The following is a 26,934-nucleotide window of genomic DNA, read 5'->3' on the forward strand; positions in this document are numbered from 1 at the left end:
TTTCCCTGTTCCTGGGAAATTTCACGGAGGAAGAACCGATACCTCCTCCTATGTCCCAGTTCCCAGAGAAGACTGTGAGTGAGCCAAGGAAATGAAAGTTGAGTCTTCACTACAGAGGCCCTGGTCTTTGAGAACCATTAGGGAGAATCCGAGGGTGAGCCATCAGATGGCAAAGGGGGCTTGGGATATGTGAGCATGGATCTGCTTGGGGGACCTGTCCCGGATCCAGAGGATGGGGCGAAAGCCGAGAAGCCAAGTGTAGAGGCCCAGACCCCAACTCACGACAAAGCAAAGGATAGGAATTCTGGTGGTTTCAGACACTGTTCAACCTTTACTAAAGAGAGATGGAAAGAGACAACTGTGGTGTTGGAAGAAATGGCCCACTGAGGTCAGTGGGGGTGGGCAGAGAATCATGGTTGTGTACAATGAGATGAGTCTCCCATGAACCCGCCCTGCACTGCCACCCCATCCCCAGGGATACGGGCAGAGGCACTGACCTCTGTGTAGATGGAAGGTGTGAGGTGGCAGAGCAGCCGCACATCGTCCTCCTGGCAGGCCTTCATATCCATCATTAAGCAGGTGTGCAGATCGCCCAGCTGGGTTGCCTGGGCAAATGACTCGTACAGGTTCATCTTCCCTGCAGCGGCTTTGCTGCAAGACCAGTTGGGCCTAAGCCAGCAGCCCAACCCTAGCACCCAGCACCCAGACTCAAACATCCCCCAAGCAGGCTCCGACTGTAGAATCCCTTGCCCTGGATGCCTTGGGCTAATCTGTCTCACTGCCCTCCCTCGTCTTCCCCAAGGGCCTGATAACTTATAGGAACCAGGAGACACTTCTTTTTCCCCATCCTTCCCCAGTGCTCCAGACAGGGCTCTGACTCCAATTAGTGAAGTTACTAACTGGTGAGAGTCAAGAACAAGAGAGAGAGGGCTCAGGTCAGGCTAGAGGAAGCCTTCTCTCCTGCTTTCTGGGCTCTGAGCAATGAGGGCAATAACAAATGGAGATCCCTACTCACACCATATACAAAACCTAACTCAAAATGGGTTATAGGGCTAAATGTAAGAACTAAAACCATACAACTCTTACAAGAAAACATAGGAGTAAATCTTCATGATGCCAAAAGCACAAGTGACAAAAGAAAAAATAAACTGGACTTCATCAAAATTTAAAACTTTTGTATTTCAAAGGATGCCATCAAGAAAATGAAAAGAGGGGCTGGCCCCATGGCTTAGCAGTTAAGTGCGCGAGCTCCGCTACTGGCGGCCCGGGTTCGGATCCCGGGCGCGCACCGACGCACTGCTTCTCCGGCCGTGCTGAGGCCGCGTCCCACATACAGCAACTAGAAGGATGTGCAACTATGACAGACAACTATCTACTGGGGCTTTGGGGAAGAAAAAAAGGAGGAGGATTAGCAATAGATGTTAGGTCAAAGCCAGTCTTCCTCAGCAAAAAGAGGCGGATTAGCATGGATGTTAGTTCAGGGCTGATCTTCCTCACAAAAAATAAAAAAAGAAAGAAAATGAAAAGACAGAGCCAGCCCTGATAGCCTAGCAGTTAAAGTTCAGCATGCTCCACTTCGGCGGCCTGGGTTCGGTTCCTGGGCGCGGAACCACACCACTCATCTGTCAACAGCCATGCTGTGGCTGCGGCTCACATAGAAGAACTAGAAGGACTTACAACTAGAATATACGACTATGTACTGGGGCTTTGGAGAGGGGAAAAAACAGAGAGAGAGAGGAAGATTGGCAACAGATGTTAGCTCAGGGTGAATCTTTCCCAGCAAAAAAAAAAAAAAAAAAAAAAAAAAAGAAAAGACAACCCAGATTATGGGAGAAAACATTTGCAAACCATATATTTGATAAGGGACTTCTATCTAGAATATATAAAGAACTCTTAAAAATCGACAATAAAAAGACAATCCAATTTAAGAATAAGAGAGGATTTGAATAGACATTTCTCCAAAGAAAATATGCAAATAGCCAATAAAGCACATGAAAGGATGCTCAATATTAGCCACCAGGGAAATGCAAATCAAACCCACAATGAGATATCACTTCACACTCATTAGGATGGCTAGAATCAAAAAACCAGATAATAACAAGTGTTGGGGAACATGTGGAGAGATTAGAACTCTCACACATTTCTGGTGGGAATGTAAAATGGTTGCAATCACTTTGGAAAATAGTTTAGCAGTTCCTCATCACAAACTTAAAAATAGAGTTACTGCTTACCCACCAATTCCATCCCTAGGTATATAACCAGGAAAACTGAAAACATGTTCACGCAAAAATCTGTACATGAATGTTCCCAGCAGCTCTATTCACAACAGACCAAAAAATGGAATCAACTCAAATGTCCATCAACAGGTAAATGGATAAACAAATTGTGGTATATCCATACAATGCAGTATTATTTGGCTATGAAAAGGAATGAAGTACTGATACACACTACAACAGGGATAAACCTCAAAAACATTATACAACAGGGATAAACCTCAAAAACATTATACTAAGTGAAAAAAGTCAGTCATGAAAAGATCACACTTTGTATGATTCCATTTATATGAAATATCCAGAATAAGTAAATCTAGAGACAGAAAGCAGATCAGCAGTTGACAGGGGCTGGGTGAAAGGGAGAATGGGAAAATGATAGCTAATGGGTATGGGGTTTCTTTTTGGGGTGATGAAAATGTTCTAAATTAGACAGTAGTGATAGTTGTACAACTTTGTGAATATACTAAAAACCACTTATTTGTATACTTTAAAGCTGTTATTAAAAAAAATTACACATGGAAGGCTCTGGTAATGACAGCCAAGGGTGGGGAAACCAGCCTATAATAGGAGAGAGGCTCTCCAGGATGCTTCCTGACACCTTCTTAAATGTGGAGACCACACCCACCTGGCCCTCAGGTAGTAGAGCAGGTGGTAGCCAATCTTGGGCTGCTTCTGATATAGCTCGGAGAGAAGGTCCAGAAGCAGAGAGAAGCTGCTGTTGTCTTCCTGCATCTGGCATAGGTTCCTGGAGGTGGAAATGGGAGGAGAGGAGCAGAGCTTCATCCAGGGCGGGCTCTCCCATGGAGCTCCTGGGGTGGCATGGGCTATCTGTGCCCACTGCATACCCTTCTTTCCTGGAAAGGGAGCCCCATCACCTCAAGACAGAAGCGCACGTGTGCTGATAGAGGATGGATGACAACAGCAGTGTCTCCTATAGTCGATGCTTACCTAAATATTAGGTAGAGAGGCTTCCCCACAGATTCCTCCAGGGACCTAAAGAGGAGGGTGATATATGAGAGTCCACGTGAGAGCAGGAAGGGTGGGCTGCAGGTAGATATTATGGATGACCAGCTTGAGGCTAGATGCTGGCCTGCTCCGTTCCTAAACTAAGGTAAACTTCCTGCTGCCCCAGAGAATTGGTCCGAGAAAACAGGTTCCTAACACGGAACCACAATCTAGGTTGTTCTCGTCATTGAAAGTGCAATTCCTGCCCTTCAGGGAGGGTCCAGACAAGGGTCCAATCCCACCTGAAGCAGCAAAGCCTGGGGCTGCTGGGCACAGCAGCAGGAGGACACACAGGGAGGGGTGCTAGTGCACTGCCCCAGTAGGCTCAGCATTCAGCAGGCAAAAATAAGGCCTTATTTAAATAAATCAGTACATGGGAGAATACAAACAAGTGAACAAATTATTTTTCTCAGGTCCACAGCAAGGTGCCTCTTGGACTCAGGCTATAAGAGCATATTTCTATGAGGCCGGGGGGTGGTGGTCAGGAAAGATGAGCCTTACTCCTCAGTGATCTCCTCCGGGAGCACCTCCCCTCGGAAGTGGGCCTTGAAGAGCTCCTGCAGGCAGGAAGCAAGGACGGACAGCTGCTCCGAGTCAAAGTCTTCCTGGGTGGTGAGAAAAGGGAGGGGTTATCACCAACCAGACCCAAGCCTTCCTGTCCCCACAGTATAGCCAGAGCCTCTGAACTCATCTGCTTCCACCTCCAGGATCAGCAAGCCCCTCCCCCCATCAGAGGGGACCCATCTGGGGGAGAGGAAGGAGGGAGACAGCTGTCTGGGGGGCTCTAAGCTGTGCAGGCTGGGCTGCTTCCTCCCTAAGGGGGTGGGTTCCTCCTCACCTCCAGGACCTGGTCCACGATTTCCTGCATGACCTCACACTGGGCCTCTGTATCACTGCAGTGCAGAAGTGAGAGGAAATCTCAGGGACGTAAATGATAGCAGAGGGCAGGGCACACACCCAGAAGAGTGTGCACAAGCACACTCACACGCACAGAGACAAAACAAAGGAGCTCTGTGTGAATCCGGGCTCAGACGGGAAGCTTTAGGGCAGAATTTGTTGCACTCTGGGCAGAGGCCCAAAGAGAAGGGAAATCCCCACAATCCTGCTTCAGATCTCAGAGGCTCTTCTTCTCAGAACCAATGGAGTGAGAACCAGGGTGCTGGGGAATAAGGCTGCCCCACTCCCAGCCCACACCCCCCAACCCAAACTACAGAAGGCATCTCATCTCTCATGCAGCTCCAGCTACTTCTCCATACACCCTAGTGCACCCCCTCCAAGCCCACCATCCTGCCACCCCACTAAGCACCAGGCAGAAAGCGTGGGGCTGGAGCTCCCAAGGGTGAGCGCAGGGGCTGCACCCACCTGCCCTTCTGCAACTGGAGCACTTTGTCCCTTAGCGACTCATCCAACTGGTCAAGGTAAGGTGTGATATCGACTGGCTCCTCCACAACTGTCTCCTTGATAGGGTGGAAGCGAAACTCTCTCTTCTTTCCTGAAGGGAGGGATTTAGGAAAGAAGTCGCTTTGCCCAGACACCAGCAGCAGAGACAGCCCTCGCAGAATCTGCTCCTCCTCACATGTGCGCGGTATGCATTGGTCACTCAGTGCTGTGGGAGCGCCTGAAGCATCTCCCTGAATGTGCACGTGCCCTAGCCCTTAGAAGCAAACAAGGGCAGGGGCTACTTCTCCTTTTTGCCCTCCTGCTTCAGTGCTAAGTGCAGGGCTCTGCAACATGGAGTCTCATCCAAAGCAATTAACAAAACTAACTCACAGGGACAAAGGTGATAGAGAGACCACGGAGGGGCTGCTCCTGCCAACTGGTCCTCTTGGGACTGACACAACCCTGAACTACCTCTGCTGCCAGCCTCACCTTTGCTGTTGAGATCTTCCTCATCATCACTGAAGGCTGCCTCTGCGTTGTCATAGCAACTCTCATCCTTGTCTGACATGTGGTTGTCCATCTCCATGGAAAGTGGCTCCTCAATTTTGACTTGGGAGTAAAGAAAGACAAGGCATTTGATGGCCTCCCGTGTCCTCTAATATGCCCCATGCTTCTGGGAAGGGGAGACCAGAGGGCAAGTGAGAGAATAAGGAGTTCACGACCAAAATGGTATATGGACCCTGGAAGGACAAACGTCTTGTCCTCACAACCCTCCAGGACTTGCAAGGGGGAGTTGCCAGGAATAAGAACAGCACAGGACATGACTCCTCTATGCTCAGCTCAGGATCAGCAAGTAGATAAGACTGGGGACAGTTCCAAGTGCTCTTTAATTTAAAACCAAGTTGGGAAGTTCTGCTTGGCTGAAGCCCTTACCCTAAAACAAAAAAGTGTGAGTGTATGTCTGGAATTGGGAGTAAGATTTGAGACCCAACATGACAACCTCTCATTAGGGGCCAGGGCTCAGAAGAGAGAAGGGAAGAGAGAAGAGATGGGCAAAGTTAAAGTGAGATATATGCATTCCATGAAAGCCTTCTACCTACTGAGGAGAGGTTAATAAGAGAAAAAATAAGAGTTAAGAGAGCAAGAGAGATCAGTGAGTCAGATAAGATTAGATGGAGAGGGAGAAGCAAAGAAAGCAACACAAAAATGAATAAAAAGAGAAACTGGGGAAGGAGAAACTGAAACGGACAGTGTTGTAGAGGTGGAGAACTGCACAGGGATGACATCCTAAACACGGGCCCTGGAGGTCTCCAACCCTCTTTCCAAACAGGTGATGGAATGGGAGGGTTCCATACCTTCCACAGGTGGGCTGGGCGAACTGCAGAACTCAGGAAACTTCTCCCTCAGCATTGCCCGCAGCTCCTTATCCAATTTAGGGTTGTCAAATAGGGGAGCCAAATGCCTAATGGGGAGCATGAACGAAGGTCAGCACCAGAGCTCCTCACCTCTAACTCAACGTGGAGTTGAAGAGATAGGTCTAAGCCCAACCAGTATAACTGGGCCATATTCAGATCCTTGGAAAGGGTCACCAGGGGACAGGAAAGGCATTTGAAGCCTTTTGTAATAGGATGGCAAGAGAGAAACTCCTCTAAGAGTCAAGAGAACACTGCCTAGCAGTCTGAGGTGGAGCCAGTTCTTTTTATCTCTCTCAAGGGAAAGGGTCAGCAGTGGTATGGCACTTTCTGGACGTGTCTGACAGAGTGAAAAGTGAGAAAACCCTTCCCCCTGCCCCACAGACATGTAAAGTCCTTACGCCAAAACCCGTTTCTCCACAATGTGGTTGAGGGAAGAAAAGACACCCTGCCGCACATGGCCCTCCAACGGTGGATAGAAGTTGGGAATGATCTGGAAGGGAAGAAGGGGAGGAGAGAATGAGCACAGGACTTTCCATCCAGAGTGTTCTGCTGAACTATATCTAAAAAGCCACTTCGGTTTTGATCAGGGGACCCTGGCGAGTATGGCTGCATAAAAAACTGGAATGTTCCTGATTGTTCCAAGCTGCTAAAATGGGAAACTCTTACTGGAACTGGCTGCTCCTCAAGGAGACTAGATTCTACCTTAGGTCCATTCCCAAGGTTGAGAAACTCCATGGAGACATGGAAAGACCCAACTGGAGACAGTGGGAATATGGAAGGGAGGTGTTCACTAACTTGGGGGATAGGACCTATGACCACTTCTGCTCCCACAGTCAAGGGGCACTGGGAAGACCTAGTCACTGACCTATAAGGTCAGAGAGGACACACACAACTCTGCTCGGCCAGGCACAGGGAGAAAAGAGGGCTACGGCACTTACACGGCACATGAAGTCCAGGAGTGTGGCAGTGATAGCTGGGTGGGGCTTCATGGAGTGATGCATGACCAGGATGGCTGGTTCTGGAGAATGTGGAATTAAACGGTCCCCCCACATCAGACAGTCTGTTCCCAGCTCCATAAAATGAGGTATCAATATATACGAATGGCTCCAGAGAGAGCTGTGTCTACTGCCTTACCCCCACTCCCACCGGGAAGACCCAAAAGCAGACAACCCCCAAAACAGCTCGTAGCCCTTATCTCCCTTGTCCCCAGCACTCAGCTTGGAGGAGGGAGGTAGTAGGAGAGGAAAAGCAGGACACGGTACAGGCTTTTCCTCTGCCTACGCCCTCCCCACCCGAAGCCCAAGCATAAGGCTATGGGGCAAAGGGGGTGGAGTGATCACTTGGCCTCATCAAAGCAATTTTCCTTTTAGGTCAAGGGAGCACCAATGAAGAACAACAGAACTGCTCCCAGATAAGCTGCCTCTACTCCACACTGTCTTGAGATTTTTGACCGCTCTCACTGAGACAAGGCAGCGGGGTTTGGGGGATGGGAGTGGCGCTGCCTGGTCTCGGTCACATACCTATGTTCATAATGCTATCCTTGTCTGGGCTGAAGAACAGCCAGTCGTAAAACAAAGCCAGCTTGGCATTAGAGGCAGCAACATTTGACTGGAAAAGAGAGGTGAGAAAAGAAGGCTAGTTTCAGCAATCAGTTCCCTTCCTTTCAGAAGCCCAAGGCAGATTCCAGGGCCCTCGTGATTCCTTCACCTATTAAATTCAGCTCCTAGTGAGACAGGGTGGAATCCCCACAGGGTTGAGGGGCACCCAAGTCTGTATACGAGTGTGAGTACCCTGTGGTCTCACCAACGAAGGGGCTGGGCTTCGGCCTGGGTTCTCATACATCAGGTAGAACATGTCCATGATCCCATGAGGGAGGACAGCTGGGCCTGGGAGTCCCATGTTCATCCCCGAGTGGAGACAGCACTCAGACTAGCCCTATGCTGCCCTTGCCGGGCTCCCCAGGCACATTCCTGAAGGAAAGACCCCCAGGAATAGCCTGTTGTCATATTTGAGTCAGCACATTCCAAAGACCCAGTCAGATGGGGGAGGGGACCCTGTCAGAAGAGATCAGAGAAGGGAGAGTTCCCCACCCCTGGCACGGGGAGGAAAAGGCTGGGAAGGAAATGGTTCCTCTGTGGATTCACTACGTTTAGAGAAGGGAAGTATCCAAATCTGCTGCCAAAAGGCATGCAAGTGAGGGTCTAAGAAACACAAGCCCTGAATCTGAGAAAGCAAGATTCAGAGGAATAACCATATGTGGTTTCTGAAAGCTAAAAGGAAAGACAGGGATGCCTCAGAAATCCGGGCTTGGGGATTGGCAATAAAGGCAGATATGAAGCTGTTCAACCCCAAACCCAGATGGGAAATAACTAGTCTAAGTAAACTCCCAGAGACACGAAGGGAGTGGGGCAAGGCTGACACATTCAGGAGAAAGAGACTGAAAGAAGAGCCCTTCGGGGTCAGGGAGCCCAGAGAGTCAGGAATAAGCATGGAAATATGGGGAAGATGAGGGAAGAGGGACCCTTCATCACCCAATAGCCTCTACCTCTTGGCCCAGCCCCTCACCGTGCATGTTGTCAGGAGCCAGCCAATGATGGCCCATCGGGGCAAGATGTCTGAACTCAGCACTTCATTAGAAGGGTGGACAACCCCACAGATGTAACGAATGAGGTCACAGCGCAGAGACTGGCTGTCTGGGGTTGACAGGTACTGGCGCTGGAACCAATCCTGGTATCGCTTTTGCTGACCAAACCGCACCTGGGGGAAGTGGACATTGGAAAGAAACTTGGAAGGGAGGGTGGGGTCTCTGAGCAGAGGAAAATGAGCACCATTCAACTCTAGGCTTGACCTAGACCTCAATTTCTTCCCACAATTTATTCATTAACTCAGTGTCTTTTCAAGTCTCCCCTCCTTTGGGAAGACTTCCTGATTTCAACCTTCCTTGATTTAAAAAAATGCTGAAAATCTTCCTAGCTTATCTCTCGTGCCAGTGGTGCATTCACTCTTGCTACCAACCTAATGTCACATTTACCCTCAACTGCAACTGCAGTCCAATTTTGGCTCCTTACTCCTGTACTGGTCACTGATTCTCCAGTGATAAGCATAATCTTTTCTTATTTTCTTGAGCTACTTGTGAACAGCAAGGAATGTTCCTTGAGAACAAGAGCTGAGCCTGTTCACCACTCAGCACTGACTGAAAGTTCCGATGCTGAATGACCTAACAGGATTATTATCCAAGGCACAGACACTCCAAAACTTTTTGCAGCAAGTCCTTCCCCCAAACAGACTCTGAGTGGTTACAAACAGCAATACTAAATAAGGGGTAAGATCCTTTTCTATTCTCCATATTCAAACAAAACACAGAGTAGAAAGGTTAAAAAAAAAAAAAAAAAAAAAAAAAAGATATATCTAGGCCAACACTGTCCAATAGAACTTTCTGCAATGATGGTGGCTATTAAGCACTTAAAATGTAGCTACTGTGACTAAGGTACTGAATTTTTAATCCTACTTAATTTTAACTAATTTAAATTGCAACACGTGGCTAGTGGCTACCACATGGGACAGCACAGATCTAGACAGTTCTCCTGGATGACTTAGGAAACCGAAAGTTGGCTAGAGCAGTGGTTCCTAACTCCAGACTGGCTGCAGAGGAGTTGTTGCCTGGAAAGTCTGTTAAAAATACAGATTCATCAATCAGATTCTCTGGGAGAGTGGGATCCAGGAAGATGTATTTTTAACATGCTCCTCAAGCAATTCAGCCATGTTTGGAAACCAAAAGGCCAGAGCTCTCTTCCTGAGAGCTCACGGTTCATCCAGAGGAACCATGGGATTCCCAGAATGAACACTCTCACTCTATCCTTTTATAGCACATTTCACACTTGAAATTACATTTGTATACAATTATTGGTTTAATGATTGCTTTAGATAGACTGAAAGCTTCACAAGAGCTTGAATTATAACTCTCTTATTCAACACTGCATTCCCAGTTCTAACCACCACGCCAATGCCAGGTAAATCAGGGCACCCACTTGACCACCACTCCATCAGTCAGTACCCAAGGTACCAGATCTGTAGGCAGAAGGAAGCAGCCCAGCTAGCGCCTGCAACTTCTCTTCCTGCTGCAACACATTAGCTTACCCGAGATGTCATGAAGAGGAGCTTAGTCTCCATGTCTGGGGTTAGACGACATGCTAGGAATTTTCGGGATGTTCTTGACTGAAGAAGCTGCAGGATACCTGAACCAAGTGTGGAAGGGAAGAGAAAAGAGAAGCCTAAGGAACAGAAGGATTGGCAGGCGGGGAACCTGGGCCAGGTGACTGATGGCCAGTGGTCTTGCTCATGGGGAAATTCTAAGACAAGACCAACAGAGGTCAAGGATAGGTACAAGTAGGGGTTCTACCCAGCAACCTGTATATTCTGCTCCAACCAACCACCATCCCCAGGACCCAGATATATTCACTCTCTTCTGCTGCTGGCTGTCCAGAGCCCCCTTCTCACATCATTCCAGTTGGTGACATGTGGGAAAGTGAAGGGGAAAATATGGGCAATTCTAGCCTCTCTTTCTGCTCCTAGGGGCCCCACCACTGGGTCCTGGGGTCAATATGGTGTGTGGCATAAGCATGAGCTTTGCAGTCAGACAGACCTGGATCCAAATCCTGCCTCTGACACTTACTAGCTGTGTGGCCTTGGGCAAATTACTTAATCTCCTTGAACCTCATTTTCTTTATCTGTAAATATGGAAAGTAAAATAGCCATCTTACAGGGGTGTCCTGAGGAGTAAATGAGTTAACATACATGTGTCTAACACACAGCAGGCACTCAAAACAACACAACGCATGTTCAATATAAGAACAGTACAAGGTAAGGTAGCACCAGGACTTTCCTCTCTCCTTTCCCAGGTCCTAGACTATTGCTTTCATGTTGTGTGTGCACACACGTGTGTGTTAGAGGTGAGGTGGGGAGCAAAGCTGTACAGTTATTGTTCAGACCATAAGCAGGACCCTGGGAAGGGGAAAGGCATATGAAAAGGACCTTGTCAGGGGGAGGCACACAGAGACTCTTTCCCTCTCCTGCAGAGGATTTTGGCCAAGCTGGATCCTTGGAATTCAAAGGCAAGACTGCTCCGGGGAGGAGACTTCTCTTACAGGACTAATTCCAGCCCCTCTGCTGACTCAAGTCTCACAAGCTGACCTCTGACTCCCCTGCTGGACTCAGTGAAGCTGGACATTGGTCATCAGCTCACCTCCTGAGCCGAAGAGCTGCAGGGAGAGGAGGAGGATCACAGTTCTCTGTCTCACTTTTTCTTAGGAGTAACAGCAGCTGGCGTCTGCCAAGTAGGGGATGTCTGGGAACCACATGAATTGCTCAGTACCTCTGCCGTTCCCATAATCAGCTGAACTTGGCAGAGCATGCCCTGTCCCAACGTTCCTATATCTGACTGACAAAGCCTCTCCTACCCACCAACCTCTGCCCTCTTGATTCACACAGTACACAGACACTGACCTCCTATCTCTCAAGAACAGGATACCCTGGCCTTACTTACCTGTGAACTGAGGACTTAAGGCCTGAGGGTTATGGATAATATCTTTCCAAAGCAGTTCAAATTCTGGTATCCTGGCAACATTCTGAAGTAGTCTTACAAGGTCCCGGCCAATCATCAAACATTCCATGAACTTGATGGGGTGGGGGGAACAGGAAAGAGAATAAAAACATGGATTGTTTACCTGCTGCAGGGAAGACAAAGGTACAACACGTTCTAGAAAGGGAAGGAAAGAGGGTCGAAGAGACTATATAATTTCTTCTGGAACCAAGGGATTGGCTCCTAGCTGTTTAGGGGAAGAGAGCTGGAAACTGGGGACTGATATCAAGGATAAGAGGTTACTGGAAACTACGGAAGCTCTGCTGGCTTTCACATTAACCTATACCCCTCTCCTCCCAGAACTGTTTCCATCCAGGTCAAGGGAGACTGATATCCAAAAGGATAGGATTGGCAAGCTGAGCCCCAGACACCTTACCCCAAAACCATTCAGTCCAACAGAACATTCTGTGGTAGTGGATATGATCTACATTTGTGGTGTCTAAAAGGATAGCCATTAGCCACATGTAGCTAATGAGCACTTGAAATGTGGCTAATTCAATTAACAAACTGAATTTTAAAATTTTATATAATTTTAATTAATATTTATTTAAGTTGCCACATGTGGCTAGTGGCTACTGCATTAGAAAGCATAGCTCTAGGAGCTTTCTTTTGGGAGATCTGATAGTGGATAATTCACAATCCCACTTGACCATGGCAGTTACCCAGGTGGGTAGATGGGAAGGACAACGTAACAGTGCACACAAGGACAGCTTGTGTCTGTGTGTACAAGTGTCCACAAAGCTGACCCTAGCATGCCAGCGTAACAGGCAGCATTCCAGGAACTCAGGCCATTCCACACTGATTCCTCCACTCTTCTAACCTCATCTGTCTTAGAATGATGAAAAAACACCAGACCTTGAATCACCTCTATCTCTCCAAAACAATATCCCTGGCCTTGGTCACCTCACAAAACCTATAGAGGTGTTCCATCCTGGGTTTCACTTGTTGTCCTCACCCGTTCCCGAAGCAGTGAGATGCAAAAGTCCACTTCCTTCTGCCGCAGGGCCTGGAGCTGGGCGGTCCCATGGTGGTCGACGATGAGGCGGAGGTATGTGTAAACAGCCATGGCAATGAGGATGCTGCTCTTCAATACCCATTCCCTGCAGGGAGGGAAGACACTAGCACCTGGACTCTGTCTAGACCTGTTCACCCTCCCAGTTCACCCCCACACTTGGCTCCAGGGCCTCAGGAATGTCTGATGATTAGCACTGGGAGTAGGTCCTCTGGTTCCTTGATTGCTGGCTCATGCTGTCAGTATCTCTCCTGGACTATCAACTGGCTAAGGTGGGGACAACTTCCTACCACTCTACCAAGTGCCCAATAAAGATTTAAGTGCTGAATGAGAGCAGTCTCTCTTTACCACATAACTACTTAGCTTCCAATTAAATAAATTTCCACTGTGTGAGGGACTAGGGACAAGGATAAGCCAAAGCTTCTACTGGTCTCAGACTATGGGGAAAAAGGTTTTGTAGGTATCTCTAAGTCAGCAGTTCTTAAAGTGTGGTTCAAGGACCTCTGGGGATTACGAAAACCCTTTCAGGACCCTGGAGGTTTTAGAACACACTGTACCAGCCCTTCTATCACACTTATCATTAGCAGCCCACCATGCCCCAAACCTTCCCCTGGCTCTCTCTCTGGCCACTGATCCCACTCCCTGACAATGAGTCATCTGCCCTACGTCATAATTTGAAAAGAAGAACGTGATTTTGGACGGCAAAGCCCATTTCCCAGGAGTTTTAGAATATCCCTGAGGAAAAGGCGATAACGAAAGAATTGTGTGTTCTCTGCTGCTTTAAAAGGGGTAGAAAGACACAGTGGGGAGATTCCAAAAACTCCAATGCTGTCTCACAGTGCCAAAATTGGGGAGCTGTCTCCAGCAGGCAAGTAGCCTGTAAGGGCTTTGGCACCCCTGCTAGAAGGCAGGGAACCAAAGGAAGAAGACGGGGAATTTAATTAATCCAACCAGGCAACATCCTGATTCCGGAAAAGTGCTCCAGCCACCTAATTAACTGGCCTTTTCCTTTCACAGAATGAAAGCAGCAGCGAAGGACACTGCGGAGGGTCCCCCTCCCCAACCTGCTACCTCTCAATTCCACAGTCCTAAAAACACTTGAGAGGGAGTGAGAGGGAGGGTGTGGAAGAGGACAGTTTAAACTTCTAGGGACTCACTCGCACCACAGGATGTGAATTTTTTGTAGGACAGTCGAAAAAGTAGGGCAGTTATCTGACACCTGTACAGAGACTGCGCTCTAATTGCCCAAATGAGGCAAATTCAGCTTTAAGATATTGAGAACAGGAGGTATCTGGCACCAGGAACAAAATGAGAAAAATCACTTTTTACGAAGATTGCTAGCAGAGGTGATGAACATATCTGAATCCTGGAATGGGTAATGAAGAGAAAGAGAGAAGAAAGTGAGACCCCCTGACCCAGAACACTAGACAGGCACAGAGGCAGAAGAGAAAAAGAGACCTGGTAAGAAACTGCTAGGATCTCATGCGCTGTGTGATGGTTGCAATAACGGAAGAAGTGCCTTCAGCTGCATGTCCACGCCCAGGGCACTAGGTGGCACTGCACAGCAGACCTGGTACAGCTCTCAAGCTTGGGCACATCACAGAACACAGCAATCTCTTTCACAAGTGTAAATAAGGGAGGAGGGCCATCCTTCCACAAGGTAGGAAATATGGATACTATTAGTCCTCTCAATCACGGGACTACTATGGTGTCCTTACCCAGAAACAGATTCTGAAATCAAGCAACAGGAAGACTGAGGGCACAGGACCAAGAGGAAGGCCTCACCCCCAAACAAGTTCAAATACCAAAGAGCCCTCATAAAATTTCTGGTCCTTTACTTTGATGGGGAAGGGAAAGCAGCAGCCAGAAAGCCCAATATGCCCCCCTTATGCCCTCTCTCCACTGGAGCCTCCAAGCCCTCTATGCGAACTCCAGCAGGATTCACTGATCTCGATTGCCTCCCGCCCACCCCCCCGCCCCCGCCACTTCAAAAGGAGAGCATTGGTTGGATGGAGAGTCTTGTAAGGGAGAAAAGGGGTACCTGCCAGGCCTGGGTAGTTGGCTGGCCCCACTCTGCTGAGCTCATTCTCCCCTACCACCCCCCAAAAGATAAACATTCCAAGGAGGTCTGGATCAAAAATAAACCCTTATCAGATGAAACTGGTTTTTCCTGGGCTGTGAGATATTTTAGCAAAGACCTTCTTTCCCACTCCTTCATCCCTTGGGCCAAACCATGGCATTAATTCCTTCACTTGTCACCAATACACTTGCCTCTCCCTCCCCCGCCTCATCCTTTCTAACCTAAGGTGTTCTAACCTAACAGTCTTCACACAATCCTTTCATCCCCATTTCCCACAATTGCACCCGTCATGGCCGTATCTGGCTCTTGCCCCACCCTTCATGGTGGACTCTACCTCTGCTCCGTCAGGATATCCAGAACACTTTCTGCCAACCAGATATTTTTTGCCGTAACATCCCCACCTGATTTCAAAGGGGGAGAAAATAGAGAATCAGAATGGCTCTGATTAGCAACTCAGCTAATCCAATACATTTCTTCACCCCACCTGTTAGGCCATCCCTAACGGTTATGCCATCACTGATGTTCTGAGTGCCGGAAAAACTGCCTTCTATTCTGTCAGGCTTTAAAATTTCCCTTTTTGCCTCCCGAGAGAAGGGAAGGGGAGGGATTTTTCCAGAAACCAGAGCTGCTACTTTTCCAGAGATTGGGGGTTGGAGACGGAATATTTTGACCCTTGCAAGGGAATGTCTGGAAGGAGAAATGAAAAGCCCACAGTTGGAAAGAAAGGATGATATCTCAGATGGGGCCTGAGAGGGGCAGGTGGCTAGTAACAGCTGCAGTCCAGCATCTGGATGTCCCAAATCCTGTGTCAGGCTCATGACAGGCCAAGGGTTTCTTGTTTCCAGGTAACATAGTCTTCCGTGCTTGCTATGGAACTTCCTGGGGCAGAATTAATACGCAGCGATGCCAGACCAAAGTCTTAGAATGAGAAGTGGGGACTGGGAGTGCCAAATAGGGAAGAAAGCGCCAGGAGAGTGGATAAAAATAGCCAGCACAACAACGCTATGCCTTGTCCTAGGTCCTAATTTAAAAATTCAATGTTTACATAGTTACACATCACACAGATTAAGGTGTATATACATCAAAACAGGAGCATCAGTGTTACATAAAATCCTAAAGAGGAAGCAAAGAACCAATGGGCAATGGTGAGACAGAGAGACAGGGTGATTTTTAAACAAACACATGCGATCTTGGGAGTAGAAGAGGTAGCATGGGAGGGCCTCTTGGATATTCAGTGGTTCAGACAGATGTCACTGATGCCAAGAAGATAATAAAACCTAAATGTCAGGGTCTGTTCTGTGACACAGTTTGTTCCTCAAACCGGCCCCAATCAGATGTCATATGAGCAAGTGTTCAGAACACAGGGGTGGAGCCAGGGAAGACATCTGGGTTTCTGAAAGCATAATGTGATAGGAACAAATTATTTGCCCTCACTTTTCTCCCCATTCCTTTTGGATCCTTCTTGATCTAACACGCCATGAAACCCCAGAGTGAGGACTGGCTAAAATAGGCCAACTATTCCACGTCAGGCCCCGAGTTTGGCAGGAAGGAAAATGAGGCAAGACTTATTGCTTCAAAAGGCCCCCTGTGACTTTTCAATTTCTTTCTGCAACTTATGTGGCCAGAAGATGCTTGTATCAGAAGTAAAGAGTCCCGCAGGCACTTAACCATTCTCCACTGCCTGGAGTTAGTCTCTGGGCTCTTCTCCTTTCTTCTTTATGCTCTTGCCATCAAACTCACCAGCAATCTGCTTCATGAATGTCATGCAAACACCATCGGCTCCCAGAACCCCACTCTTCACCAGTTCCCGCACCAACCACACCAACTAAAGGAGAGAGGAAAAGACAGATGAAGAGAAGGGCCTGTGAACTTGAGAAAGGGGCTAATCCAATCACATTACAATTTAGGTGTACAAAGGCAGGGGTGTGTTACCCCCAATTCCTCCTTCCCTTCCCCTTAGGAGAGGATCCATCCTCTGTTATGTCTTTGAGTGGAATCTCTTTTCTCTCTGGCCTTACCTGAGTACGGCAGGTATCCTGCAACTTCAGGTACTTCTCCATAAGTATCTGGTTGATTTTATTCAGGACAATATTCATGCCATCACGACTCACCAGAGCCAAGTCCCGGTAACACTGTGAGAAGTGAGGTTTGTGAGCAGCCAGCAAGCTGAGGATAGCCTCCTAACCCCATCCATAGTGGGTCCCCCCACTCCCCGCCCACCTCTTCAACTTAAACACCACCAATGGGATGCAAATGGCAATGAAAGACTTTCCACCCTGGACGCTTTCCTTCCACAGGGCTGGCTCCTCCATCCCAAACCTATCCCTTGCTCTGTCACAGAGGGTGGGGAAAAGGGACTGAGCTACTCTCTAATAAGACAGAAAAGCCTGCTAAGAGAGGCTCCCTGTCTCCCTACCTCCCTTCTTCGGAAATGTCACACTGTTTGATGCCACAAGCTGAGCAAAACCAGGTGGAGGCCATCTGCTTTTCATCTGCCAGTAAAAGGTCACTGCAGAATGGGTTTGGTTGAACAGGCCGGAAAGGATCCCAAAGAGGTTTTTAGACCTGTATTGACCCAGCCAGATGAAGCAAAGGGCTAGGAGTATTAGGGACAAGGAGCCAGGGACCAGGACCCCAGAAAGAAAGAACAGAACCAAACTGAACTTCCTTAGCTAAACATCCTTCTTCTTTTCTCTGGGCTGCCCTTTGCTTCCGCTAAGTATTGAAAAAGGAGGGGTCCTTAAGTATACCCAACCCTGGGGGAGGTGAGGGAGGGCATGCCAATTTCCTCTGAGAGTTCTTGCTTCCTTCTCTCCAGAGCTTTTCTCACCCTGCCTCTCTAGAGAGACCAGACTCCTGGAGGAATACCTTAGGGGACGTTATTAGCAATCTTCTTAGCCTGCTGAGTTCTATGCTGTCAAGGTCTTAGCACAAAGAGTCCTAGGTACTCTACAGGTAGGTAGCATCCCATGACCTCAGAAGGCCAGTAGCAAAAGTGGCATCAACAATAATAGCAATTATAACAGCTAACAGGCATTGGGATCGTTCACAAACTTTGTATGATACATATTATTGCATTTGCTTCACATAACAACCCTTTGAAATAGGTACTATTTATTATTATCTCTATTTTTACAGATGGGGAAATAGGCATAGAGAGGTCAAAGTAATTTGCCCCAGGTCACAGAAGAGATAAGAAGAATAATCAGGATTCTAGACCAGGTAGTCCAATTCTAGATTCCATGCTCTTAACCCCCCTATACCACCATTAGAAATAACTCAAAGGAGAAGAGGCTGCTGGGGATGGAGGGAAGAGTTTATGGTGGCTTTGAGACCATTACATTTCCAAATTCTTTCATCTTAAGCATTCAAAAGAGAAGTATTCCTCAAGACCAGCTGCTTCCTGGCCTTGGTGTGACTACGGACTCCTAAGAGATCAGCTATTGTTACTTCTTCTTGCCTCTGTTGTCCTTAAATCAAACCAATTGACCTGACGAAAACATCAACACCTAGAGATTCCCCCATGTGCCACAAACATTTCATACCCAAAGGAGAATGTGATTAGCCTCTGACTCCATCTGGGAGGAGGGCTGGGAGACCAAAAGTACAAGCAAGGGGACCCAGTAAACTACTGCCAACGTGCTGATCAGTAAACACTGGCAGTGCAGCCCTGGAGCCTCCCCCGGAGTTGTGAGTCACAGAATGGGCAGAGAGGATGAGGGAAGCAGAGGCAGAAGGAAAATCCATGTCAGGCCAAAGAGAGAGATCCTACTTACCAGAGAAGAGCCCTGTCTGTTAAAAGGAAAGCAGAAATCCCAGAAATGCAGAATAGACCCAGGACAGGGAAGGGGGACAAGTGTCTCAAGAGAGACAGGGCCAGATGAGGAAAGCAGAGACCGTCTGCCTAATTCCATGCTCCATCTGCGACCTGATCAACCACAACTGCTGGTAACACATGGCAGCTGGGTACCAGGAGTATCATACTCCTGATGGTGCCAGTTGTTTCACCAACCTCTGTGCCAGTGTGCTGACTGGACAGGACATAAGTAGATGGGGAGAAAAAAAAAACTCTGTGGGAACAGAGACAAGAAGCAGAGTCTCAAAAGAAAGGAGAGGTTATGGGATGGCACTGAGGCAGCACATCTGTCCTGACCGTGTTGGGAGGAGTGATGTTCCAGCCTAGGCTCTCATACCCCAACTTTCTTTCAGGAGCTGCCGGCTGAGAGAAGTACCTGCACCAAGTGCTGCCAGGGCCCAGATCCATGACTCTTTGATGAAGAGCGACCTTGGCATTGATGTTAGACCCTTTCCTATTCCCCTTATCTACTGACTACTAGAGCCTACACAGAAACTAAGGCCTCCAACTTGGCCTCCTACCTCATGAGTCCCCCAGCCAGGCCTGCTCCCAGCTATTCCGTTCAGACATCAAATAGGAAATAAACAAACTCAAAGAATATAAATGTAAGAGTTGCCACGAGGGCAGATGCAAGTCAAGAAGGTACAACTGGAACAAAAGCCACCCCATGCATATTCCACTCTCCACCAATCTCCAACCTGCTTTTTCCTTTACTAAGATCTTTTGTCCACCCGTTTAATCCACCCTAGTTCTACCCAGTAAGAAGTCCCAGAGAGCTGGCTCTAACACTCTGAACCTGACTGCCAGTACTGAAGGAGGCTCCTCAGCTCATGCGTTCCTGGAGCAGGTTTCTAAGGTGTTCAAGACTCAGTTTCCACTACCACCTTCTCCACCATCCCCACCTCCCATCTCTCAGCCTGTGAAGATGCAGGAACAACCAAATCTCCAATCCTAAGGTTTCTGTTCTGGAGAGAGAATTAACCCCAAGTAAACCCTTAGAAAACACTCCCTATGTTTTCAGCTGAAGCCTAAAACAATGCATTAGGATCAGTCCTCATCAGTAACTCCCACCTAAAACTTCTGCAGGACAGTATTTCACAAGATAATCCCTCTTTTAGGGAAAAGGATTAAAGCACTATAGAGATACATCACTAATTCTTCCACCGTACCCTGACCTGGCTCAAGGTCTCTGAATGAGTCACTACCTGATAGTTCCTCCCCTGCCTAAAACTGTGTCCTCCTAATTCCCTGTCTCCACCCCCTTTGTCTGAAGAGGCCTGACTGGGGGCCTATCAACCTAGGAGGTTCCCAGGTAGGGGATTTACTTGGAAATCTTTAGCACGTGAGCATAATCCTGGTGCAGTTGTCGACTAGCTATGAGACCCAAGGCCTGGGCCTCCCTCTTACAACTGTCATAGGACAAAAAAAAGACAAGGTGTCTAGTCCCTTGCGGTGAGTGGATGGCTAAATTCATGACATAATAAGCATTTATAATGCAGAGCCCTGTGGCCTCTCACTGCCAGGCCAGGCAAAGGGCTAGAAACACCACACACACCCTGCCTCCTTCACTGAGGTTTACTGATTTACCCTAGCTGATTCAGATTCTACCTGAAACAAACCAAAAAACTAGCAAGCAAGATGAATTTGCATTGACACGACTAAACAAGATTTAAACTGTATTTATAAAAACCCACAGGAGACTGGGCCGGCCCCGTGGCCTAGGGGTTAAGTGCGCACGCTCCGCTGCTGGCGGCCCAGGTTCGGATCCCGGGCGCGCACCGACACACCGCTTCTCTGGCCATGCTGAGGCCGCATCCCACATACAGCAACTAGAAGGATGTGCAGCTATGACATACAACTATCTACTGGGGCTTTGGGGGAAAAAATAAATAAATAAAATTATAAAAAAAAAACAAAAACAAAAAACAACCCACAGGAGAAAATTAAACCTTAACTCCAACCCCTTCACCCCCATCTCTGCCAACAATTTCTTTAAAACAGAGGCGCTGGACCGGAGCATATCACTGTTTAACATCACCAAATTAGAGACATTCATTTGTCTTCAAGGATCTTGATGATAAATTTAGTATGAAAATGAAATGGCAATTTAATTCAACAAGGTGCCAGCCCAGAAATGGCCTGGGAAACCAAGGACTTGAGAATACTTACTGCCCCACCACCCATCCTCACCCTAGACCCTATTTCAGTTGGCACCAGAGGAGTACAAATACGTCAGGTTGCCACGTCCATAAAGCCTTCCCCTGAGCTATGCCAGGGGCCCACGGGCATCCTGTCCTTGTCCCCGGGAATGATATTCCTTTGGTTCTCCTTGAACAAACAACAATGTCTCTGACCTCCAGTTACCTTACAGGTAAACTGAGAGCAGTTTTGGGGGAGACGACAAAGCTACCAACTTTGTATGGCTTTTTGAGAGGATTAAATGAGATCTTGTCCAGATAGAGGCTAACATAATGCTGGGCACAGAGCATGTTTGTTTCCTTCCACACTCCACTTGTTTAAGGAAGGGCCAAGGAGAATACTGAATTCTCCCACTCCAGGCTCTTCTCTGTTACCGTCACACAGTTAATGTCAGATACCAGACATATACTTCCAAACCACCATGCCAAGACAAAGGACACAGAATTGCTGGAAAGGGAAAATCTGGAGAGGCAAAAGACAGGATTTTGCTACTTCATTGTAGAAAGAACAGAATCTGAAGAGATTATCCTGCCCAGTCCCTCACCTCAAGGAAGGACCCCTCTTAAATCAGTCCACATAAAGGAGACTCTTCTGTTTGTGAAGAACTCCAGACCAGTTTTCAGTCTTCCTCAGGAAGTCTGACTCCAGTGCTTTTTTTTTTTTTTTTTGGTGAAGAAGATTAGCCCTGAGCTAACATCTGTTGCCAATCCTCCTCTTTTTGCTGAGGACGATTGGCCCTGGGCTAACATCCGTGCCCATCTTCCTCTACTTTATATGTAGGACGCCTGCCACAGCACGGCTTGATAAGCAGTGTGTAGGTCTGTGCCCAGGATCCGAACCTGCGAACCCTGGGCCACCGAAGCAGGGCGCGCAAACTTAACCACTACAACACCGGGCCAGCCCCTCCAGTGTTCTCTTAATCACCACATTATGACTGCATCAATCAGCTAACATTAAGCTGTCTAATTTAAATCCTACCTGCTGCCATGTTAAGCCTGCTTTCTATTCACCTGCCACTGACAGAACCTGCAAACTCCAGGTCACGCTCTTCTGGATAATGACTCTCAATAGGCTCGGTTACAGTTGTTCTCTCCTCTTCTCTGAATTAAATCCCAACTCTTTTAGCCTTGACTTGTACATCTAAAATTTATAACTCTTTAAATGCTTTCACTCTCAGAACTGCCTTTTGCTTCAGAATCTAGAGATAGAGAAAGGACTTTAGTCAGAAAATGATCAGTTCACTGAGAGTGGAAAGGGAGTTGTAACTGTATTTGGACAACAAGGTGATGCAGCTCTGGTCAAAGGGTCTGATACTATGCCAGTTAAACCATAAGTTTCACCACATTCCCACATCATATCTGAGAAGAATTTGTGGGTCCAGAGCAGGGAGTCTTACCTTCTGGGCTTGGGCAGGTTCAGTGAGGACAAGGGTGAAGAGGCCCAGACAGATTTCCTCATGCTGTGGGGGGCCTTTGCATACCTGGGATACGAGGAAGGAAAAAAACTAGGTGTCATTCACAGGAAGAAAGCTCTTGAGCGCATTTTCTCCCAGAAAACTTGGGACTCTTGAGTAACCTGCAAAGGAGAATCACCAACTATTAAATCTGATGATTTCCTTCTCCTAAAAGTGATGAGGCATCTGTTTTAGGAGAGAGGTGGAGGGAAAGGACGGACCCTTATTCTTTCTCTAAGGCTTGATGCAAGCCAGAAGCAGAAAATAAAAAGAGGGCCGGCCCCATGGCTTAGCGGTTAAGTGCGCGTGCTCCGCTACTGACGGCCGGGGTTCAGATCCCGGGTGCGCACCAACGCACTGCTTCTCCGGCCATGCTGAGGCCGTGTCCCACATACAGCAACTAGAAGCATGTACAAATATGACAGACAACTACCTACTGGGGCTTTGGGGGGGGGGGGGAAGAGGATTGGCAATAGATGTTAGCTCAGAGCCGGTCTTCCTCAGCAAAAAGAGGAGGATTAGCATGGATATTAGCTCAGGGCTGATCTTCCTCACAAAAAAAAAAGAAGAAGAAAATAAAAAGAGCGTTTAAAATTGAAAAAAAAAAATCGACTCCACCACATTTACCAGACTTTAACAGCCTTCAGCAGAGAGGGAGCTGCAAAGAGTCATTCATGGAGTCACAAGCACACCTACCAAGTCGAGACCTTGGGCAAATCCCTCAACCTCTGCTATCTGTAAGGTGAAGATGTAATAAGAATAACAGACTAATAATAAATAGGAAATACTTACTGAACATTCACTATGTGCCAGGAATTACTCTAAATCCTTTACATGTACTAACTATTTAAAATCCCTTCAGCCTCACAGACTGATTAGGAAACGTAAAAGATCAAATATGTGAGAATGATTTGCAAAGAAAAAGTCACTATAGAACTATGAGTTATTTTTTAAAGTTATTTAAAGATGCTGAAGGCTCCAAGAGATGGATTCCCATAGTGAGAGAGAGAGGAGTTGGGAAGCCTGGTTCAGAGAGTCAGGACATTAACTTCAGTCCCCTAATTCCTAGCCACTTTAAGTCTTTCTATCTTTTTGATCACATCTCAAAGCTGTCAAAGAAGCAGAAATGGATATGGGGAGAGCATTATACTCACATAGGCATTGAGGGCGTCATTGGCCTCTCTCTCTGAGACACCAGTAGTCATCGAAGTCACAATGCTCATGCATCTTTCCAACCTCTGTGAAGGGGTAAGAAAAAATTCAGACCAAGTCACACACCATCAATGAAGTATTTCTGGCCCCAAAAAAGTTTTTAAAAAATTTAAACCTCATCATGCCTCTAGATCTAACTACCAATTTACAAGTAAAGTCACCAGAGGGATATAATCAGCAAAATCCAGAATGTGGAAACCATGACAGGTGACCTGGTTTCTTTAATATATAAAATGCAAGGAAAGAAAGCAGGGAGGGGGAAACCCATGTATTAAAAGAGGCTTAAGATTATAACCCATTGAATAAGATAAGAATTCATGAGTCTGCACTGATAGAGAGATACAGACATAACAAATAAAGGAGAAGGGAAAGCTCTTCCTCACGGCGGAATGCCAACTAATAAATGCAGAAGGAATGATGGGAGTAAAAACTGATTCAGGTAAATATCATCAATGGATGCTAAAACCAGAGGTGAAACTTTCACAAGAAAGAGGATATTTACATAGGTTCAAAATACTTATTAATTATAAAGGGAAAGTAATAACTGTAGGAAATCCTTGAGGAATACCACCTTAACCAAGTGATCAAACTTAATAGCTCCAATAATGAGACAAACTGACACCTGCCACTACTTGCTTCTGATATGGTGCCCTGAAAAGTCTATAACATCATTTCTATGTTTTTTTTGCCAAAAATTAATAATCTCAGTCTAATCATGAAGAAATTTCAGAAAACCCAAATTGAGAGATATTCTACAAAATAAATGGCCTGTCAAAAGTGTTTAAGATCGTGAAAGACAAAGATAGACTAGGGGGCTGTCCCGGTGGTGTAGTGGTTAGTTTGTGCATTCTGCTCCGGCGGCCCGGGGTTTGCCGGTTCGGATCCTGGGTGTGTACCTACTCACTGCTCATCAGCCCATGCTGAGGCGGCGTCCTACATGGAAGAGCTACCACTCTACAACCATGATACACAACTATGCACTGGGGCTTTGGGGAGAAAAGAAAAGAAATAGAGGAAGATTGGCAACAGATGTTAGCAAAGGGCCAATCTTCCTCAAAAAAAAAAGAAAAGACTAAGAATCTGTTTCATTTTAAAGAATTAAAGAGACAATATACCCAAATGCAACATGTGATCCTAGACTGCTATAATGGACATTATTGAGACAACTGGTAAAATCTTAATAGGTACTATAAATAATAGTAACATATCGACGTTAAGTGTTTCAATCTTGGTAACAGAACAGTTATTATGTAACAGAAGACCCTTGTTCTTAGAAAATACTACCGACTGTAGTATTTAAATCTTAACTGGAAACACGGCTGCAACTTACTCTCAAAAGGTTAAAATAATAGTATGTATCTATTAAAATAATAGTATGTAGATGTTAGCTCATGGCAAATCTTCCTAAAAAAAATTAAGAATAAATAAATAAATAAATAAAATAATTGTTGAATCTGGGTGAAGAGTATATGAGAGTCCTATGCATTATAATTTTTCTCTAAGCTTGAAATTATTTTGAAATAAATTTATTATGAAATTAAAGAGGTATATCTACTGAATGCAACATTCAGGTTCGTGTTTGATTACTGATTTGAACAAACCAATTATAAGAAGAATTTATGAGATGATCGATTTGAACAATGAGTATTTTATTACATTAAGGAATTACTGTTAATATTTTTAGGCACGATATTGTGGCTATGCTTCAAAAAAAAGCCCTTCTCTCATAGACATATATATCTACAGATGAAATGATATATCTTGGATTTGCTTCAAAATAATCCAGAGGAGACTGGGGAGAGATGGACCAAGATTGCCGTGTACTGATAAGTAGTGAAGCAGAGCAATGGCTCCAGGGGAATTATACTATTCTCTCCACTTTTTCATGTTTGAAATGTACACCCCCAAAATTAAAAACAAACTTAAAAAAATGAGTGTGAGGAAAGAAAAGGACTAATGGAGAACAAAATGTCAAACTAAAACCCGCCAGGGTCTCTAGTCAAACACAGGTGGTGAAGGCTGCATTAAAGCCCATCTAAGAACCACTCTAATTTCAAGGCCAACTCCACCATGGCATGTGCTCAACATCCTAAGGAGATCTTAGTCAGTGGTTCCTGTTCCACAGCAGTATTTAATACTAAATACTCAGAAAATACTGACAAAATTTATCTCATATTAAGTCAGTGAGCCTCTCCATTATCACCACCACCGTTATCAAACTTTATCTTTTTTTTTTTCTTTTTTGGTGAGGAAGATCAGCCCTGAGCTAACATCTGTGCCAATCTTCCTCCATTTTGTATGTGGGTCACTGCCACAGCATGGCTTTGATGAGTGACGTAGGTCCATGCCCAGGATCCGAACCCACAAACCCGGGCCGCCAAAGCAGAGTACTCCAAACTTAACCACTATGCCACCAGGCCAGCCCCTCAAACTTTATCTCGAGAATTAACCCAAAAACGGTTTAAGGAAAACCACTTCCCAATACCCAGTGATGATGTTCTTGGCACAACAGGGACAAAGGCAGGCAATTTACTTCCCCCTGATCCAAGAGGTCATCCCAGAACATCTTGCTGAGAACTGGTTCTACTGCAGCACTGTGAGGAACTGACAAACAAGGACAACTGGAAAGAGGTCTAGGAACAAAAGACAATCATATTCCTCCTTTAACCATCACCCTAAGCCTGTCTACAACCAGCCCTGTCCAAGAGTATAGGGTGCACAGGGTAGAACTGTGTGTGAAGCTAAGGCGCTCCCACAGCTACAAAACTTCAACCTAAAATAGTCCCACAGCCCCACCTCAGGTCTGACTATCCCCCAAATTAGGTCAGAGCAGCACACTCAGCCTTAATAAACAGCACCTGCGTACTTGTGAAAAGGAGCTGTGAGATCACATGAAAGCTGAGCTGTGAGTCTCACGACCCACCTCTCCCACAAGCTCTGAGATCCGTCATTACTTAGTCCAGCTCCTATATGACAAGGGGAGGGAAGGAAAAACCTCAGTTGGATTTTCTCTTTTTAAATCTTATCTCTCTCCACCCAAGATAGTTATCAATGACTAGAGGATCAGTTCCCCCAGCTGCTAGGTCCAGACTGTTCTTGGTGGGAGCTTGGAGAGGGGGGAGGACGCTGACGGGACCTGTTTACCCAGCCTAGGTGAACAAGCAGTTTCAGAGTGGAGGGAGATGGTGAACAAGCAGCAGCATAACATCCTAAAATTCTAGATATGGCTTCCTACTCAAAGGAAGGTATCTCTGCTGAGTCAACAGGGATGCAAGAAAAGTCACACAGCAGCTAGCTAATGAGTAAACTGAGGAGCACGGTATAGAAGGATCCCTCCACCACTTGCTAGCCTTAGGCTAATCCTGGGTGAGTTACTTAGCCTCTCTAAACCCTGGTTTTCTTACCTGAAAA

At 46.6% G+C, this 26,934-nt stretch overlaps 1 protein-coding gene across 1 annotated transcript in view; it reads right to left on the minus strand.

Annotated features, from left to right (window-relative positions):
• Positions 1–26,934, minus strand: part of INTS3 (integrator complex subunit 3) — a 37,438-nt gene that overhangs the window by 5,717 nt on the left and 4,787 nt on the right. Inside the window, exons 2-21 of the mRNA XM_004436069.3 lie at positions 23,466–23,549; positions 22,255–22,338; positions 16,822–16,935; positions 16,544–16,628; positions 15,138–15,204; positions 12,667–12,811; positions 11,616–11,745; positions 10,211–10,308; positions 8,639–8,830; positions 7,594–7,681; positions 7,012–7,091; positions 6,472–6,563; positions 6,014–6,120; positions 5,148–5,267; positions 4,641–4,770; positions 4,117–4,171; positions 3,780–3,883; positions 3,222–3,266; positions 2,899–3,018; positions 498–651 (exon numbers count right to left, since the gene is read on the minus strand). Of these exons, the coding sequence (XP_004436126.1) occupies positions 498–651; positions 2,899–3,018; positions 3,222–3,266; positions 3,780–3,883; positions 4,117–4,171; positions 4,641–4,770; positions 5,148–5,267; positions 6,014–6,120; positions 6,472–6,563; positions 7,012–7,091; positions 7,594–7,681; positions 8,639–8,830; positions 10,211–10,308; positions 11,616–11,745; positions 12,667–12,811; positions 15,138–15,204; positions 16,544–16,628; positions 16,822–16,935; positions 22,255–22,338; positions 23,466–23,549 (2,094 nt within the window). The remainder of the gene's footprint in view (positions 1–497; positions 652–2,898; positions 3,019–3,221; positions 3,267–3,779; positions 3,884–4,116; positions 4,172–4,640; positions 4,771–5,147; positions 5,268–6,013; positions 6,121–6,471; positions 6,564–7,011; positions 7,092–7,593; positions 7,682–8,638; positions 8,831–10,210; positions 10,309–11,615; positions 11,746–12,666; positions 12,812–15,137; positions 15,205–16,543; positions 16,629–16,821; positions 16,936–22,254; positions 22,339–23,465; positions 23,550–26,934) is intronic.

Source organism: Ceratotherium simum, chromosome 2, assembly GCF_057802395.1.
Source record: "Ceratotherium simum simum isolate JZ-2026a chromosome 2, ASM5780239v1, whole genome shotgun sequence".
NCBI classification, from domain to species: domain Eukaryota; kingdom Metazoa; phylum Chordata; class Mammalia; order Perissodactyla; family Rhinocerotidae; genus Ceratotherium; species Ceratotherium simum.